The 19,095-nt window shown below is 34.6% G+C and overlaps 2 protein-coding genes and 1 pseudogene across 4 annotated transcripts; 2 read left to right on the top strand and 1 right to left on the bottom strand.

The window, feature by feature from the left end:
• The first annotated feature begins 313 nt into the window (after positions 1-313).
• LOC126709474 (uncharacterized) lies at positions 314-885 on the top strand (annotated as a pseudogene).
• Positions 886-2,261: 1,376 nt separating this feature from the next.
• Positions 2,262-10,155, top strand: LOC126707934 (transcription factor MYB3R-1-like). 3 transcript variants are annotated; one of them, XM_050407681.1, is made up of 12 exons: positions 2,262-2,475; positions 3,151-3,340; positions 3,871-3,925; positions 4,104-4,161; positions 5,321-5,415; positions 5,556-5,659; positions 5,856-5,984; positions 6,197-7,907; positions 8,353-8,690; positions 9,061-9,175; positions 9,263-9,499; positions 9,808-10,155. In XM_050407681.1, the coding sequence occupies exons 2-12, from the start codon at positions 3,264-3,266 to the stop codon at positions 9,931-9,933; spliced, it is 3,045 nt and encodes a 1,014-aa protein (XP_050263638.1). In that variant the 5' UTR covers positions 2,262-2,475; positions 3,151-3,263; the 3' UTR covers positions 9,934-10,155. The 3 variants fall into 3 exon arrangements, with proteins under 3 accessions (XP_050263638.1, XP_050263637.1, XP_050263636.1); XM_050407680.1 differs by having other exon boundaries at positions 2,263-2,475; positions 3,155-3,340; positions 8,350-8,690; XM_050407679.1 differs by having other exon boundaries at positions 2,263-2,475; positions 8,350-8,690.
• A 1,429-nt stretch (positions 10,156-11,584) lies between these two features.
• On the bottom strand, positions 11,585-17,857 carry LOC126708046 (aspartate aminotransferase, cytoplasmic). Its single transcript, XM_050407870.1, has 12 exons — positions 17,446-17,857; positions 16,887-16,958; positions 16,069-16,130; positions 15,897-15,980; positions 15,653-15,752; positions 15,402-15,522; positions 14,933-15,096; positions 14,539-14,676; positions 13,628-13,749; positions 13,241-13,335; positions 12,812-12,932; positions 11,585-11,904 (listed from the first exon to the last, which is right to left on the bottom strand). Exons 1-12 carry the CDS (start codon positions 17,725-17,727, stop codon positions 11,820-11,822), a joined length of 1,446 nt encoding a protein of 481 aa, XP_050263827.1. The 5' UTR covers positions 17,728-17,857; the 3' UTR covers positions 11,585-11,819.
• Between the last annotated feature and the right edge of the window lie 1,238 nt (positions 17,858-19,095).

Genomic DNA, 19,095 nt, shown 5'->3' with positions numbered 1-19,095 from the left:
ATATTTTTATAATCTCTATAAAATTAAAATAAAATTTTGATTTGAGACAAAAATTCAATTTTGAGGTTTATAGTGTAATTAAGCCAAGGAGGGGGGAAATGGGGGTGAGTTACAATGAAGACTGAAATAAAGGCAAGGATCCAAGAAAGGAAAGTTCTCTATGGTGTTTACCAAAAAAAAAAAAAAGTTCTCTATGGTACATTAAATTGTTCCTTATAGTTGGAAGTGATGAAGGTTGGGAAAGCAAGAGATATATCATATATATATATATATATATATATATGTTCATCTCACTTTTGGAGGAGATATAAAAGATCAAATCATTGCTAGGTTAATTTCTTTAGCTTGACTTAGATCCTGTGAGAGAGACACAGATATGTTGGAAGGAAAAGCTGTAGTAATAGATACAGACATGTCATTGGAGATGCAAGCTCAAGCAATGGCTTTTGCTTCCCAAGCTCTTGATCTCTATGAAGTCTATGATTGCAAAAGTATTGCTGCCTACATAAAGAAGGTAAAATGCTTATGTTATCTAATATTTCCTTCATTGTTTTCCTTAACTTTGTTTATTTCTTTCTTATTTTCTCTATAGGAGTTTGACAAAATGTATGGCCCTGGGTGGCAATGTGTGGTGGGCACAAGCTTCAGTTGCTTCTTACCCATCTCAAAGGAACTTTCATATATTATTCACTAGAAACTATCAACTTCCTCATCTTCAAAGGGGCCTCTTCTTCATTCTAATTATCAAACTCAACCTTTTTTTTTTTTTTTTTTTTGTTGAAGTGGAAGAAAGAGTAAAGATAAATAAAATAACAGTGTGTCATTGAGATAAGAAGGTGACTTTTGTGGATTCTTTCTGTTTGATTGGGAATCATCTAATGTTTTGAAGGCACATGTACAAAAGATCTTTTGTTTGCTTGCACAATTGATTACTTGAAGATGCGTTTGTAAAGTTCTATATATATATAGAATAATACAATTGCTTAAGCTCATTTGTTTTGGGCTTGGCACACTTTTTTTTTGAACCTGGGGTCATACCTATTTAAAATAAACTCTACACTTGTGTAGCATGCATATATAATAATAATAATAATAATAATAATTTTTCTAAAATTAAAATTGATCATATTTCCTTAATTCTTATTATAGTGACTTTGTTTTCAATTATTTATTAATACTACAACAATGAAACTGAGGCTAGTCAATTACTTTGGGATGTCCAAAATACAACTACCAACACAGAATTATTTAATCCCGCCAATAATAGGGTTGAACTACTAAAATTTTAAAATTCCTAGTTTGTCATATAAAATCTTATTTATGTTTGTTGTATCTCATCGAGCGTTCCCAGGTGATTTTAAAAAAATATTAAATATTAAGACAAATTTAAATTCCCGTATAGTAATGTTGTTAACTTGTTATAGTAATGTTGTTTGTATTTTTTAAAAATATGTATGGGTGAAAAAGTGTGTAGAAATACATGTAATGTTATTTAAATATTGAAAACTGTTTTTTAAAATACACTACCAAACAGCCCTAAAAGATTTCAAATCCCTTACTTCGTTTGGAAAACTAAATTGACTGCAATTTATTATTCAGGACCAAATATTTTTTTCAAAAGAGTACTCAAACTCGTAGGTAGTCAAGCCGGTGGGTAATTGCATTATTGGCTTATTTATGGTGGGGTCCTTATCTAAATGGTACATTCACAATTTTTTTTTCCTTCAAATTCCATAATTGATATTCTTCAACTAACAAATTTTTTTCCTATCACTCACAATTAAAAAAAAAATCAATTAAAAAATTATGAAATTTATCGATTTATTTATTTTTATGGGAATTTCTCTATTTATTGTGTGTGTTTGTTTCTAAAGATTAAAAATAAAAAGTAAAAATAAAATTTCAAAAACTCCCTAGTTATTGTCGGTGAAGTCACTAATATGAAAATAAAGGTCAAAAGCACCCGTGCCATATTTCGAATTATTACTTTTAGCAAGCGGGTTAAAAAAGAAAATAAAAAAATTGAAAAAGAAAAAGAGAAAAAATTAATTTGTCCGTTGAACTTTTTAAAAAAAAAGACCCAGCAAGAAATCAGAATAGAATAGTCCACGTGTCGAGATCGTAACCGTCCAAATAAGCAAAACTTGCTCGAGGTTTAGCCTATAGGGTTTGAAAGTCCAAGAGTCCGCCCCTTTATGTTTGAATGAATAGAGCACCAGACCGTTTCACTCTCTCTCTTTCTCTCTCTTCTCTTTCTCTCTCTAAAAAAAAAAAAAAGGCATTTAGCAGATCGAGTTTTTTTTTTTTTTTGGTTACCAAAACTGAGAGAGCTTCTTCTTCTTCTTCTTCTTTTCTTTTTTCCCCAAATCGCTCACTTGGATCTTCAAATGCGCACCGTTTTGATCCCATCACCGACTTCCTCTCCCAACAAATTGATTCTCTACGCTTCGCTTTCTGATTCTGAAGCTCAGTTCGGTGAGTTTTTCTCACTCTCACTCTCTCACTGTGCCTTTGCTTTTAACCTAAACTACTTTTTTTTTTATCAGTTTAAATTTACTTTGGTGAGTGTTTGTGTTTTTTTTTTTAGGTTTGATCTGATGGAATTTTTGTTTGATCTGTAACCTAAGTTTCGAATTTATGATAATTTTACCGTACTTGAGTTCGATGGATTTTATGTTTTTGTTTTTTTGAGACATGTTCAATGTTTTGTCGGAAGCATAGCACAGGTTTTGATTTCTACTATGTTGTTTCATGTTTCTTTGTGTAAATTCTTCGTGTTTTGAATCTTATTTAGCTCAATTTTAAGTTACCGATCTCTCTCTCTCTCTCTCTCTAAAAATGTCGTGTAATTAGCAAATTATTCTGAGCAAGATCGCCATTTGAACTCGCTGAGCCGAGGAATTGTAAATATCATGGACAACTATTTTTTATATATGAAGCTTTTTTTGTTTTAATTGTTTGTTAAAAAAATCATTATATGAGATTATGAATTTTAGTTTTAGTTCGCGATGATCGATTGGCTGCTACTGATTTTAGTGTTTAATTTTAGCTTTGGATCGGTGATTTAACTCTTTCTAATGCTTTGTTCTTACTATCAATTTTACAATTGGGTTATTAATTTTATGATTTCTGTTTTTTCTGTGCAAAAAGGTAGCTACTGCCTCTGCGTAGGTAGAAGATAATGATTTGGAGAGAATATTCTGGAGATAGTTGTTGTCGTGTTGGAATTGGGGTATGTAGCTTTACCTATTTGTCAAGAAACTATGGAAGGTGATCGGAAAATCTCTACCACCCAAGATGGGCTCGGGGATGCTAGCCAGAAAATGCGAGCTTTACAAGGGTAATTTAATAGCCTGTTTGGTTTTTTCATCTTTAGGTGTAATCTCAAAATGTAGCCATTATTCTTCCTCTTATTTATATCTTGGAACCCTTTTCAACCAATCGATAAGGGCTAAGCTGTCTCAAGTTCATTTTGGTGCTTGCTTCATAACTTTAACTGAAACACATTTTAATTGGTGCTTAACACCTTTTCTCATAGAGATAGAGTTAATGTCGTTGAATTCATGCAATATTGGGATTTTCTCTAGTGTATTATGCCAGTGATGTAAAAAATGAAGTTGTTGAGAGACAGTTTCTCTAAATTTTTTGTGTTTTTATAGAACTACAAACAACAAAATTTAACATCAGATTGACTTATTGAGGAACTCTTTTCTTTAGTGATATTTTTATTTTGGAAACCTTGCTTCCTAGTACAACAAATTCAAAGATGCTATCTCAATTTTACTCATATCAGGGATTATCTATGCTCTGATTGAGGAATAGACAATATAGCAACTGAATTTTTCTTAACATTATATTAATCTTTTTTAGGAGGACTAGTGGTCCTACAAGGCGTTCTACCAAAGGACAATGGACACCTGAAGAGGTAAAGTCTATTTTGTTTTACTACTTTTCACTGTTGCTGCTATATTAATGGAATTAATATAACAAGTTCTTAATTCATTGTTGTGCTTCTGTGATGATTATAATTGTTTAGTTGTATAACATTATATTTTTTGTTATATTCTGGGTATGTGAATGCATAAATTTTCCTTGTGTTTTAGGATGAGATTTTGCAGAAGGCCGTTCAGCGTTTTAAAGGAAAGAACTGGAAAAAAATAGGTATTATTGCGTGTTACCAGTGTGTTTATCTTTGGAAGCTTATTTTATAACAAATTATGGGAATCATTATACTTAAGCATTTATTTTTTCCTTGTGCTTTTAGTTATTTATTTATTTATTTTCTTTGTATATATGCCCTCTTAAGTTCTTCAAACATTTTGCTGTATAGATTTGCATATATTTTGTATATTATAGATTTATGAGCTATTGGTTACTGATTAATTTACACACTATATGAGACAATGAGTAGCTGTATAGATGGCCTAGAGTTTTTCAGGCCCATGATAATGTTCTGGTTAATTAATTTTTACAAGAACAAATATGGCTATTATTGGATATTAGCAAAGGAAACAATAACTTTAATTTGCAATTTCAAACAGTGGACACTAGATTACCCAACAAGGGAGGAATCTTTTCAAAACTAACACTTCTATTTGTTGGTTAGGTTTTCTTGCCTACTCTATATAAGTTCAATGAAATTTAAGGCAAATTTGAGTCCTGCTCAAGCTTTTACGTCTGGAAATTGTTCCAGATAACTTTCTCTTCTCACTATCAATTTGTGTTATATGAATTTCTTATTCCTTCCTTTTGGTGGGTATCATGGACAAAATGTTTATGCCACCTCCCCCTCCCCCTAATTTATGGCAGACAAAGTCAAGATAGAAGCCTTATGGAAAATTGTGAACATAATTGAACAAAAAACCATATTAAGAATAATTATTAAATGATAGAATAATGATTAATTTCTCCATTTCCTTACTTCTTAAGCTTTTGGGACAATTAGTAATTTATCATGGTATCATAGTAAGAGGTCCTAAGTTCAAACATTGTCTCCAACTCTCCTCTCTACCTCCCATTAAAAAACAAAGTTAAAAATCCTGTATTGCACCCCCCAAGGGGGAGTTTGGACCAACAAATGGGGAGAATGTTTATTTCAGCCAATTTACTATCATTTCCTAGTTGGTACTACTTTTGAGCCCCAAACCATCTTTAGCATTAGCATTGTTCTTTGATTGCCTAAATTTTGAAAGTCACTTTTTGTTTGATATCTGTTACATATGACCAAACCCTTCAGCCAGTGCTCCAATTTTTTAATTGGTGGTACTTTTGACTTATCATAATGTTTCATATTCTTTAATTGTAAAATTTCTCTTTGCAGCGGAGTGTTTTAAGGACCGTACCGACGTACAATGCCTTCACAGGTGGCAGAAGGTCTTGAATCCAGAGCTTGTCAAAGGTCCATGGTCTAAAGAGGTGACCTACAATAGCTGGTTCTGGTTTTCTGTCAATTCCCTCTCTGCATTTCACCAAAGTTGCATTGCCGTTGACTACATAAAAACGTGCTTTTTATGGTTTAACATGACCTTACTGGTTACTTTTGTAAATGTAAATAGGAGGATGAAGTTATTATTGAATTGGTGAAGAAGTATGGTCCAAAAAAATGGTCGACCATTGCTCAGCATTTACCTGGACGTATTGGTAAGCAATGTCGGGAAAGGTATGCCTAAAGTATACTTGTACCTAAAAAAAGTGAGGTTTTAAAAAATTGTACATAAGCAAATAAGCTAAAAGCTGAACAAAAAAGTCTGTGGCAAACAGATGGTTATAATTTTACTCTTCAACTAGAAATTGTATTTTGTGTCCCAGCAACTGTATGGTGCATGTATACTCATGTAAATTGATACCAATTACAGGTGGCACAATCATCTTAATCCTTCTATTAACAAAGAGGCATGGACCCAAGAAGAGGAACTGGCTTTGATTCGCGCTCATCAGATCTATGGGAACCGATGGGCAGAGCTAACAAAGTTCTTGCCTGGAAGGTAAATATAGTTAGTTGTATAAGAGGCTGCACCTTTCCATTTTTTTCTTTATTTTAGTGTTCCTAGGTATTTTTCTGTTCCTAATATGCTCTATTTCTTGCATCTTTTGTTCCATGTTGAGTTTTATGCTATAACAATCTGCTGATTTGACTGGCATTTGATACTTGCAATCATCTTGTGTTTTGATATATCTGTGTTCATGTGGTCAACAGGACAGACAATGCTATTAAAAATCACTGGAACAGTTCTGTCAAAAAGAAATTGGATTCTTATCTAGCATCAGGTTTACTAACTCACTACCCAGTCCTTCCTCATGTTGGACATAGAAATCAATCCATGCTTTCATCTTCTTCAAGGATGCAGAGTAGTGGAGATGATAGTGGGCTCAAAGGGATAGAAGGTGAGGAAATTTCAGAATGCAGTCAAGATTCAACTGTTGCAGGTTGCTTTCAGTCTGCAAGTGAAATGGCCAATGCAGTTTTACATAACATAGAGGAACTCCCATTGACTCAAGAATCTGGTTTGGCAAAGGAGCAAAACTCCAGTCCATTATCATGTTCTGAACAATATTACACATCTCTGGAAGATGTTGCTTTTTCAATGCCAGATATTTCTTGTGAAGCTGGTTGCCCTGACAAATTGCTTGAGCAAAATTTCTCGCATGATGCTGGAGCTTCTGTGAGCAGGGAAAACAAATTTAATGTACATGGGTTACCAAATATCTCGTCACTGGAATTGGGGCAGGACTCATCACAGTTGCAAACTCATTGTATAAGTACTAATGAAAGCCATGAAATAGTGAATGTTCCTTGCCAAGCTTCTACTTCAATGGGATATATGGCTATGGGTTCCTATAATAAAGCAGAGCACATGTTGATACCTGATGATGAGTGTTGTAGAGTCCTATTTTCAGAGGCAATGAATGATGGTAATTTTTTCACTGGAAATCTCACAAAAGGCTCAAATATGGTTGCCTCAGTTGGAGGCATAGATTCATTTCGCTGTCAATCATCAAATGGTATGATATCTGAAACTGTTGCAACTTCAGCTTCACAATCATATTGTCCTCCTAGGTCTGATATAATCGGAACTTCGTGCTCTCAGCAGTTTGTGCCTGCACCGTCACTTATATCTGTTGATGGTGATACACTTATATACAGTGATGAACCCAACCAGTTATTTGAAACTCAAGAACAAGAGTTTGTCATTAGTGCTCATGATGGCTTTGTCTATACCAAGGACTCTCCCAATTCCCCTTGCAATAATGGTACAAAGAACACAGGATTGCAAGAACAACCAGATTTTGTAAAGGAACCTTCAAAATTAGTCCCTGTAAATTCTTTTGGTTCAGGATTAGACATAAACCATACTTGCCCTTCTCTGGGTGAAGGATCACATGTACATACAGAACAGCAGGATGTTGGAGCTCTATGTTATGAACCTCCTCGTTTCCCAAGCTTGGATATTCCATTTTTCAGCTGTGATCTGGTACAGTCTGGTAGTGACATGCAGCAGCAAGAATATAGTCCACTTGGAATCCGCCAGCTTATGATGTCTTCTATGAACTGCCTTACCCCATTTAGGTTGTGGGATTCTCCATCTCGTGATGATAGTCCCGATGCTGTGCTGAAAAGTGCTGCTAAAACTTTCACAGGTACACCATCCATATTGAAGAAACGGCATCGTGACTTATTATCTCCATTGTCAGATAGAAGAATTGACAAAAAACTTGAGATTGACATGACGTCTAGTTTGACCCGAGATTTTTCACGTCTAGATGTTATGTTTGCTGACAATGGGACCCAAAAAGCACCTTTGCTCTCTCCATCATCTAACCGTAAGAGGAATTCTGGAACTTCCATTGATGATAAAGAAAATCTTGATCATGCCTTTGAAGAGGGGGATGAAGGAGCTGCCCACATTGTGAGTTCTTTTTTCGTTTTTGAATTTTTTGAGCATTGGTTTTCTACGAATGAAGAAATTAGTTAAGACCCCTTTTACTTTGGTATAAATCTGTCAAATTAAGATGTGGTAGGCTCTAGCTAATTAGCTAGTATGTAACTTCCAAGTGTGATATTGACTGTCTTCATGGTGTTGATTATAATGTTGGGCTTCCAAAAAAATTGTATTATTATTCTCCTTTTTGATTAATTTGTTGATTCTTCTTTTCTTGAAATTTGGATTTTTCATGTTTAGTACAGCTTTATCATTTTTCCTTTAATTGCCAACCCACCAATTTTATATTATCAGTGTCACGGAGGGGATTGGTGGATAAAACTGAAGTTTGTTCAATAGAGTCATTATGTTTACCTGTGTGTGTTTTCTCTCTCTCTCTCTCACTAATTTTTACCTATTTCTGGTTCAGCAGTCTTCTGGAGTGCTTGTTGAACACGACATGAACAATCTGCTATTACATTCTCCCGATCAAGTTGGGTCCAAAGCAGACAGAGCATTATTAGGTTCAAGTGCTGGAACTCCAAGAAATCAACAATCTAGGAGCTTGGGGGCTGCATCAAATCAAGGAATTCCTAACAAATCATCATTTGGAAATCCATGCGCACCTGTTAGCTCCCCTACTGTTTGTGGGAAGAAACATGAAAGTCATTCAGTTGCAGTTACATGCCTACAATCTGCTTCTTTGTCAGTTCCCCTCGAGAATAGAGGTGATAATGCTGGGAATGATGCCAGTTTTGAAACCTTTGGCATGTAAGATTCAGCCACTTTTCCTTTTGTTATCATTTTCCATATTATTGCTCTAGTGTTTGCTTTGAGAGACTATTGGTGATAATGCTGGGAATGATGGCGGTATTGAAAGCTTTAGCCTGTGAAATCAGCGACATTCTTCCTTTAGCATTTGTCAACCATTGAACCTGCCCTTGCATCAAGAACTTTTTTTCATATGCAAGTAGAAATTTTATGTGAAAATTTTATATTACCAGCAGCCTGAATGTTCTTGTGCCTGATTTCTTGTGACACTGAGCTTTGAGCTTAGTGTCCCCTGCTGATTTCTTGCTGATCATTGAAGATTGACCATGATTGTTTCTGACTGTGGTTGCTTTGCTGATGGTGTTTTCAGGTTTGGAGGAACTCCATTTAAAAGAAGTATTGAATCCCCTTCAGCATGGAAATCCCCATGGTTCATAAACTCTTTTCTACCTGGCCCAAGGGTTGATACTGACATTACAATCGAGGTATTACAAGTTTTGGTTGAATAGTATTTTCTGTATGTGTTTGATATACTCTATGGTTCTTTATTAATACTTGCAAATAATTTCCAGGATATAGGGTATTTTATGAGCCCAGGGGATAGAAGCTATGATGCCATTGGGTTGATGAAACAGATAAGTGAGCAGAGTGCTGCTGCATATGCCAATGCCCAGGAGGTTTTGGGAAATGAAACTCCAAAAACATTACTAAAGGGAAAATCCATCAGCCAGGGGAATCTGGACCGAGAGAACAGTCATATGCCACATGATCCTCTGGGAAACCGTTCCCATTTGGCTCCAAATGTTTTGGTATGACCATTTTTGCTCAAGTTTTTCTTTTTCAAGAAAAAAAAAAAAAATATATATATATATATATATATATGATATATCCACAGAGTTGAGACAACAATGGCCCATTCACTTGAGGCAAATAAGCCTGCCATCTATAGTAATAATAAAAACAATATGGAAAATGGTTATGAAGAAAATAGGCCTACAATAACTCAAAACATTATGGAAAATGGTCATGAAGAAAATAATCCCTTTTATCTACCAGTAATAGACTCCCTGATAGATATCAAGAAATCTGCTGAATAGATTTTTTGAAATGTTTGCAGACGGAGTGTCGCATCCTTGACTTCAGTGAATGTGGAACACCTGCAAAGGGAACCGAAAATGGCAGATCCTCAAATGCTTTAAGCTTCTCAAGTCCCTCTTCTTATCTGTTGAAGGGTTGCAGATAGCGGTTCGTTCTATAGCTAAAAAGCCTTATTGCTGTCATAATTTGAAGTTAATATATACATAGTCCTCTCTCTCTCTCTCTCTTTTGCTGTTTCATTGCTGGATCTCGATTTAATTAATTTACAGAAGATCGTACAAGTGTATTCTTTCCAAATTATGTTACCTTATTTTGCAAACAGACCCTTGCCTCATAATCACAACAGGGAAACTCCATTAGAAGATGATGCATCATACTCGTATCACTTTCCCGCAAACAAGCTTCCGCTATGTTAGGGTTTTTTTTTTTTTTTTTTCCTTCTTCGTGAAACAAAACAACTGTTCACTCTTCAAACGACATTTGTTACAATTTAGGTAACCCGGGATTTCAGCATTACAATTTTTTGTCAAAAGCTGAAAAGTAGTATTCGGTCCATTTCTTCTGTTTATTCTTGTTCATTTCGGCCCATCTAGTTTATTTTAGTCCTTAAGAATGAGAAAAGACAAGTTTGAGTAAGGAGTATACCCATTTTAAATCTGAATTTATTAAAAAATGTATATTTTAAACTTGTTCACCTAAAAAGTTGAAAGTGCATGGAACACATTTGCACTATTATGCTTTCAACTTAATTGGATTTACTAGTTAGATCTCAGGATGCATGAACTTACAAAAATCAAACACACACGGGGAGAGGGCTGTATGTGGTGCGCTGTGGTTTTGGGCCATTTAGTGCGGTGTGGTTTTGAGTTTAGCCAAAATCATAACTGCATTGTACTTTATTTTTGTGGTCATATATGTGGTGTAGTGTATAAGATGCGGTTTAAACAATTTGAAGTCGGTATATTTTTCAAATTTTAGGCTTTTTCTACCTGGTCCAAAACTAATTTTTCTCTTTGTTTTGGGCTAAGTTTTAAACCTAGTTTTTCTGTCAACACTTGCTAGGATTATCAAACTTTAAAAAAAAAAAAAAAAAAAAAAACCTAGGGTTAATATATTAATATATAGAGAGGGTGCGGTATGTGCGGTTTTCTTATCATAAAACTACAAACCGCATTTGGTAATCACCCAAGAGGGAGAGGAAATGTGATTCTAACTTTTAACCTACTAACCTTATATTTGTACGAGTTATATATAAACTTTACCACAATCTGGAATATTTATATCAACCAAATTAAAATCAATAGCCTTTTATGCCTTACACACAATATAAAGTTCAGAAAATCCAATATCAAGTTTTTATTAAAGTTTATTTTATAAATAGAAAATGTACCTACAATTATAAATAGAAATATACATACATATAATTGATATAAACTTGTCCAAGAATATATTATTACATTTAAACCTAGTTTGTTTATAAATGACGCCTCAAAGGTGGGCTTGACTAATTGATTATACATATACTGAGAAGATAATTGATTAAATAAATAAACATGAATAACTTTTTTTCCCAAGTTAAATCCATGATTGTATATAAAATCATTTAGATAATTTATGTAAATAAAAGTACACACGGATAATTTATAAATCATCACGTAGTAGGTTTGAGGAATTTTCCTCCAAACCAGATTGGAAGAAATTTTGACCTTATATGTCAAACTAATCTTTCTCATCTTTTTCTTCCAATGTTGTCAAAAGTAATAGAGGATTAAAGAAATACTTTTCTAGAAGCAACGTTGAGCGCTATAAAATTTAAGTTGCAATAAAATTCTCAGCTTAAAAGCAAATCTTTTGAAATATTCCTCCACTTAACAAAACGCTTTATCTTTAAACTCTCAATGGTTGAGGGCTATATCTTTAAACTCTCAATAGTTGGGGGGCCAATTATTACAACAAAATAGTAAAGGGGACGAGTCCATCGAAATGGGAAGGCCTTACAGTCCCAATAGAAAAATGTTGCCAGCAACAAAATCAGGCAAAACTAGTAACAGCTGCATGAATAGCATCTGCAAGATGAGGGACTGTCCTGGAGCTCAGACCTGCCATGCTAATCCTCCTGCATATTTGACAGAAAGCAAGGACTTAGTAATCAGAGTTGACAATTGTTTTGTCTCATAAGAATGTATTGTTTCACGCAAATGCTTAATCATGCTTCTAAACTTCGTCCCAAGGCTTTGGATTTGAAAAGTAATATTTTTCATGCGTCTATCCAAACTGGATCACCATTATGACAAAATGAGAGTACTGTGTTTTCAGCCAAAAAAAACCCTCAACTTAGGCAGGAAAAAGAAAACTACTGTGTTTTCAGCAGAGACACTTGACACATGTTTGGATTTCTATTTTTAAATCTATAATACTAAAGATTTTATTCCTTCTCAAGCCTTAGCAATTTTATTATCTACTGTAACATTTTAAAAAGAGGCACATAATCTTGTATTTGGGGGGATTAACTGTGTGGTGGATACATTTATGCCGACTATATTTTAGCAATGTGTCCTCAAGAGCTTCCAAGTAAGGCTTTGAGGATAATTGAAAGATAAGTGCATAGATTATAGGTGAGGATGGTATTTCATTTAGCAAAACAAATCTATTCAACATGAGGATAGAATATCAAACACCAAAATTGCTTCTTACTGTAATCAACCACATTGCCATGAATTTGCCAAAGTAACACTTTCATGCATATTCTTAAATTACAATTGTGATGCCTAGGAAGCAAGGATTGCAGGAAAAGATTAGTACTTCAAAATCTAGATGACATCATAAACACCATGAACAATGTAACATGGATTCAAGCAAGTGCATAAAATTAATAAACATAATTAAAAATGTCACATGGACTAATGCATGGTCACAATATTAAGCCACAGTTATAAGAGTCACGGATATCCTCAAGACAGGAATTTCTTTTATTAAAAAAAACTACACCTGTATATTAATAAAGTCAGGAAAAAGCTTCTTACCCATCAGATGTCATGTATATATGGTACTCCCTAGTCATGAAAGCCACTTGTTCTGAGTTCAATCCCGTAAAAGTAAACATACCAATCTGCTTAATAATGTGACTCCAGTCCCCAGGTGTACCTGCCGAATAAATAAGCAACATGAATGCCTATATTATGTACACTTTTTATCACACAATTAAAAGGCAAACATGCATTCATGTTATGCACACCAATGCCTAAACCAGAGGCCAAAGGAAGAGGGGGGAGAGAGAGATAGAGATTGGATCAATCTATACTTGTTCACAGACTTTAGCACACTCAAGACCAACACAAACCCAATAAGTATGGGTTAAAAAGAATAAAAACAAATTTTATGCTACTATTGAAGGACAAGAAATGAGTTTAAGAGCATCAGAAAACAGTAAACTAAAAAAAAAAAATGCTGACCTCTAGCACGTAAGGCATCAAAAAGTTGTTGACGCATGCTGATAATACGGTCAGCCATTGCCTTTAACTCAATGGTCCACTCAGTGTACAAGTTCCTGTGATGCAACAGAACAAAATAAGAACTCCACAAGTGAAGGAAATTCATCACGCATGCTGTCTATTGTTAGGATCTCCTTTTTTCTCATTGAATAAAATAAATAGTGGAAGCCACCACAAACTTTATCACTTGATTTGGTCAGTTTGATATCAGTTCTTTTTTTTTTTTTTTTTTTTTTTTTCTTTTCAGAAAATGTAAAACAAGAAAAGAAAAATCCCAATACTTAAGTTACTCCTCCCTTGACTAATTGTGCTATAGCCAGGCATCTTGTCAAGCTTTAGAATGACTACCTGTCCTTGAGGATTGTAGCAACAATAGATGCACCATGAATGGGTGGGCTTGAATACATGGGTCTGATCACAAGTTTCAGCTGGCTCTCAACCCTGCTCGCAACATCAGCTGACTTGCAGACCTATAATCAAATATAAGGTCGAGACAAAAATAATCAGAGAGATGGAAGAGGTGGATAAAAAAAGGCAAAAACTTGTTTTACAGTGTGTTCCGTGATATATAGCTGAAAACATGATTTAAAGTCACATTTTGAAGTTATAAAAACATTAACACCAGCCAAAAAAAAAAAAAATCCATTCACATTTATACCTTGTTTGAAAGTTTTTTAAGGAAGGAGGGAGAGGGGTTTGGAGGGGTTTCAACTACCTCTAACCCCTCATTTTTAATTCCTCCAAATTGGAGAGATTTGGAGGGACAGTAGAGTAGATAAATTATTGACCAAATGAATTCCCTAATTTACCATTTCTTAATTAAAAAAAAATTACTCCAAAACATCCATTTGTCCATTTTCAAATAGGGCTAAATTTGTCTACTTTAATCATTTCCTCTCCTCTCCATCTTAATTTTTAAAACATCCAAACAAGGGGAAGAGCTAATTACTCCCTTCCCCCTTACTAATTTTAAAAACATCCAAACAAGGTGGAGGGGAATCATTCCCCTCTACTCTCCTCCCCACTACTCTCCTCCCCTCTACTTCCCTCTACTCTCCTTCCTCTCTAAACTTCCAAACAGGCCATTAGTAATATGCAAGATGCACAGAAGAATAAAAGAAAATACAAAGTTATGAACATATAATTTATATGGATATACAAATCAACCTACTCATCCTTACGATATTGAACCATTAAGGTAAGAACTGCCCCCTCCCCCCCCTAAACAAACATTAATTGAGTGGAAGTAAGAGTCTTACTATGCTCAAGGCACCAACACGTTCCCCATAGAGTCCCATGTTCTTGGCATAACTCTGAGCAACAAGGCATTCACCACCATCTGCAACAAACATACGAACAGGCTGTGCGTCTGCATCCAGACTCCCACTTGCAAAACCCTATGACACCAGAAAGAATAATTTGAGTTCACAAGAATGGAATGGAGTTAAACTAGAATAAGCACTTGAATTATAGTGATAGGGAAATTACTTGCTGCCAATGAGCTCTAGCTCAACTAGCACCTCCTCCCCTTGCAAATGCTAGGTGGAGGGTGCAGTCATGGGATTCAAGACCCATTGGGTGCATGGGAAACTTTATAATAAATAATAAATAAATAAAATGCTTGCTGCATTTGTTGCAAACACAGTTACCTACCTGATAAGCACTGTCAAAGAATGGCAATAATGCTTTTGATCTCATCAGCTGCCTGATCTGCTCCCACTGCTGAATGGTTGGATCAACACCGGTGGGGTTGTGTGCACATGCATGAAGGAGCACTATAGCTCCAGATGGGGCAGAACCAAGGTCTTCTAGGAGGCCTGTTAGCCATAATAAAGTAACACATAACATGAGAAAGAGCCAAAAAATTATTACGTTCTTTGTGAGTTACATACGCAAGAGAAACATAACTACTCTAATATAAACAACTTAAGTTAAGAAAGAAATACAAAATTAAAGGGAGGAGATCATAAGATAAAAACAAAATACAAGAAACATAAGGAAAAATAATTAAGAATATCACCTGATGATATTTCTCATGTACGTATATAGATCAAATCTACATGAATAGCAATATGCATTTAAGAGCATCAATTAACAACTAGCACAGTAGATAGTTCCAAACCTTGGAAGTCCAGTCCACGTGTTGCTGGATCATAGTAGCGGTATGTTTTCACAGATAGACCTGCCAGAGTGAATATTTTTGGGTGGTTTCCCCACGTTGGCAGGGGAATGTATATTGTAAGCTGCAGAAAAAGATAGGTGGCAAGGTTTATGATGTCACATAATTATCAATTTAAAACCAAAAAGACAATTCAATGAGTTTGAAATTTACTTCTTCTTTTTTTTGATAAGTAATAAGAGTTAGAAATTTACTTGATGATAGTGTCTAGCCAAAAATTCACCTCCAACTCTCAAAGAGCCTGTACCAGACAAGCATTGAACAGTGGTAACCCTGTTCTCTTGAATAGCAGGGCTGTATCCATTGCCAAAAAAACAGAAGGGTAAGCAATCAGGCAAAGAACCAAACCTCTTAAATCGAACATCCTGATATTCCATACAATGTGTAATCAGACACTACTAGCTCTAATTTATCACATAAAACAATGGGCTAATGCACCTGTCAGCGCCAAGAATAAGCTTAGCACTCAATTTGTTGTACTCAGCAAGTCCAACAATAGGAAGATACTCCTTCACACGTGACCTGGTTATCATGTAAATTGGAATTCAGTCACTAGTTTGCACAAACTACAGGGTTAAGATCACAATGATAACCATAAACATAAATTTACCTGTCATTAACAAGCTGCTGCTCTGCTTGCCTCACTACATTCAGAACAAGAGGTTTTCCTTCCTGTTATGCCATTGAAACTACTAGCTCAGAAAACAGATATAAAGACATTTCAGCACAATCAAATTCCTCTTAAGCTGTTTGCGACATACAATCAATTAAGCCAAATTTGCAGCCAATCACACTTGGCAAATAAATAATCTGCCTCTCACCTTCCATATCTTATTAATGGAAATAGTTAATGAATACCTAAGGGCATTTGTTAGTGAACTATTTTAGGAAAGTTTTTATAGGAAAAAAAATTCAATTAATGTTATGACAACTTTTTCTATTTCCTAAGACCATTGATTAAGTGGGGTGCAACTTTCTGAAAATGGTTTATTAAAAATTGTCCTAAGACCACTGATTAAGTGTAATTAAATTCATTATTTCCTATCACCTTAAGCTTTTAGAACAATCGGTATTCATTATGGTACTAGTGCAGGCGATCTCAAATTCAAACCAATTTTTGGGCTATCTCTCATTTAAAAGGTTCAAAATCCCATGAGTTTTTTTTTTTTTTTTTTTTTTGAGAAACCAATATCCCATGAGTTGGACCCCACCGATCATAGGAGAGTCTGGGCCCACATGAGGAGAAATGTCAAGATATTGATTAAGCGATTAAATTCACTTATTCCTACTAGTTTAAGACTTTTGAGACCATTGATAATTTATCATTATTATTTTTTTTTTTTATAAGATTGATAATTTATCATTATATAACAAATTTTCAACAATTGTAATTGAATTTCACGTCCATGAAAAGGAAAAAAGACTCACCTCAGTTCGATAAGCACCAACGCCCAAGTTCAGCTTAATCGGGCTTGGATCTTTGTTATATGCAACAGTGACCTAATTTTCAAACAATGATACATATAATTATTACAATTATCAATACGAATAAACAACAACAATAATATCAACCATTTAAAATTCGACAGTCAAATAATAATAATAATTATTTTTCACTCGGATCAGTCGGATCACATAATAATATCGTTGACGCTCTGTTTGGATGCTGAGAAAAATACAGAGCAGCGAAATAAACTCAATAAATTTTTAGAGATCTCGCCATCTTTTGCGTTCGTGATCAACATCCTTTACAACAACAACGAACAATTTCAATCACAAAAATAAATAAAATAAATAAATAAAACGAATCGCAGAGAAATCATATTTTCTTTTTTCTCTCAGTTTTCTCTGCAACCAAACAGAGGCTAACACGTATCTACCAACATACATATACACAGATAGTGATGATGCCGAAAAATCAAAATTATCCTTATCAGATAGATAAAACAGAGAGTAGAGTAGAGAGAGAGAGAGAGAGAGAGATTACGCCGAGGATAGGATCTTCGGGAGCGCGAACGAGGTGAGCGAAGACGGAATCGGCATGGAAGGCAGAAGAGGTGGGAGAGGGAGAAACGGTGTCGTTAGGGTTCTGAGAATGAGAATCCATCACAGGCACAGGCGATGAGTCTACAAAGTGTCTTGCGAGAGCTTTCAATCTCCGATCACTGGCTGAAGAAGATGAGGAAATAGAAGAAGAAGAAGAAAAAGCACTTTCTGTTGTGGGAGAATCAAAACCGTGTGCTTCAAGTGACGTAACCTGTTGGCGCATTTTTTTTAAGTTTTTCCCTAATACGTTATGGAATATACAAAATTCGCTTCTGCTTTTTTTTTTCTTTTTTTTTGAAGAGAATTTCGCTTCTGCCTTTTTTTTTTCTCTTTATAAATAGCTAATTTTAGTTTGGGTTATGTGGTCTATTGCGGTATTGCCTTTTATAGCGTGTACAGGTTTTCTTTCTGCTTACGTGTCAACGCTCTACACTGCTGCGTGTTCATGCACCTGTCTTTTCAGAATGTGTAGAGACTCTCTCTCTCTTTTTTCTTTTTTTAATTTTTATAATATATAATGGGCCTTGTCTTATCTTATACTGTCTTTTTTCCTTTTTTGTTAATTAAATATGACAGTATTTTAATTTTAGTTGTCCTATTATTAAATTAATTAGATAACAATGTTTGTTTTGTTTTTGATTTGATTAGAAATATTAATACATAGAGACCGCATCACTTTTTCTCGTCTCGGAACTCAAGTCCTCATCGCGCACTTAAGGCATTGGGAGGTATTATTCTATTCAACTCACCTAGTGGTATTAAATACAGTATAAATAAGGGCCGGTTTGATAATGTTATTTTAATAACGTTATTTGTAATTTTTGAAAAGACGTGTGAGTAAAAAATATATATAAAAATACATATAATATTTTTTAAAAACTAAAAACATATATTTAAACACATGTACCAATCATGTCCTAAATTCTTATAAAAATATTCTAATTATATCATCTATTATTAGAGTGTGACACAAACTGTTGACACTTTTGACTTGGTTATTGGTATAGTAAGTAGTATTACTGTTATCTTCTTCTTTTAGTTGTTTGATGTGACAAATTGACAAGTTAAGAGCAATTACATCAGTCGGTGCAAAATATTCCGTCTATTTTACACAAAAAATCTACTTTTTTTATTTTATACTATCACTTTTACAAAACACCCACATCAGTTTATCTATTATACACACTTTTTTTATTAAAATAATATTTTCCCTCAATTTTTTTATTATTTCCCACCTAACCCTCTTTTTTCCTCTGAATACACCCACTTCTTCTTCACACAATCCTTATCTCTATCTCCGCCTCTCTGTCTTCTCCTTCTTCTTATTCTTCTTCTTTTTTTTTTTTTTAGAATCTTTTTCCTTCCTCTTCTCCGTCAACCCATCACAACCAACATCATCATCACTACCCAATCGGCAAACCACTCAAGATTAAACCAACCCAAGATCAGAAACCCACCCAACCCGAAACCCACTGATCAAACAACGAGAAATCAGTGAGTTGACCGGTGACGATTTGATCAAGCTTCGTGCAGTAGTGGTTTGATCTTGATCAGCGAGTTAATCGGCGGCAATGGTTTGATCTTGATCAAA

Source organism: Quercus robur, chromosome 12, assembly GCF_932294415.1.
Source record: "Quercus robur chromosome 12, dhQueRobu3.1, whole genome shotgun sequence".
In the NCBI taxonomy this organism is placed as follows: Eukaryota; Viridiplantae; Streptophyta; class Magnoliopsida; order Fagales; family Fagaceae; genus Quercus; species Quercus robur.
The sequence above is the reverse complement of the archived record's forward strand: the minus strand, read 5'-3'. Positions and strand labels throughout refer to the sequence as shown.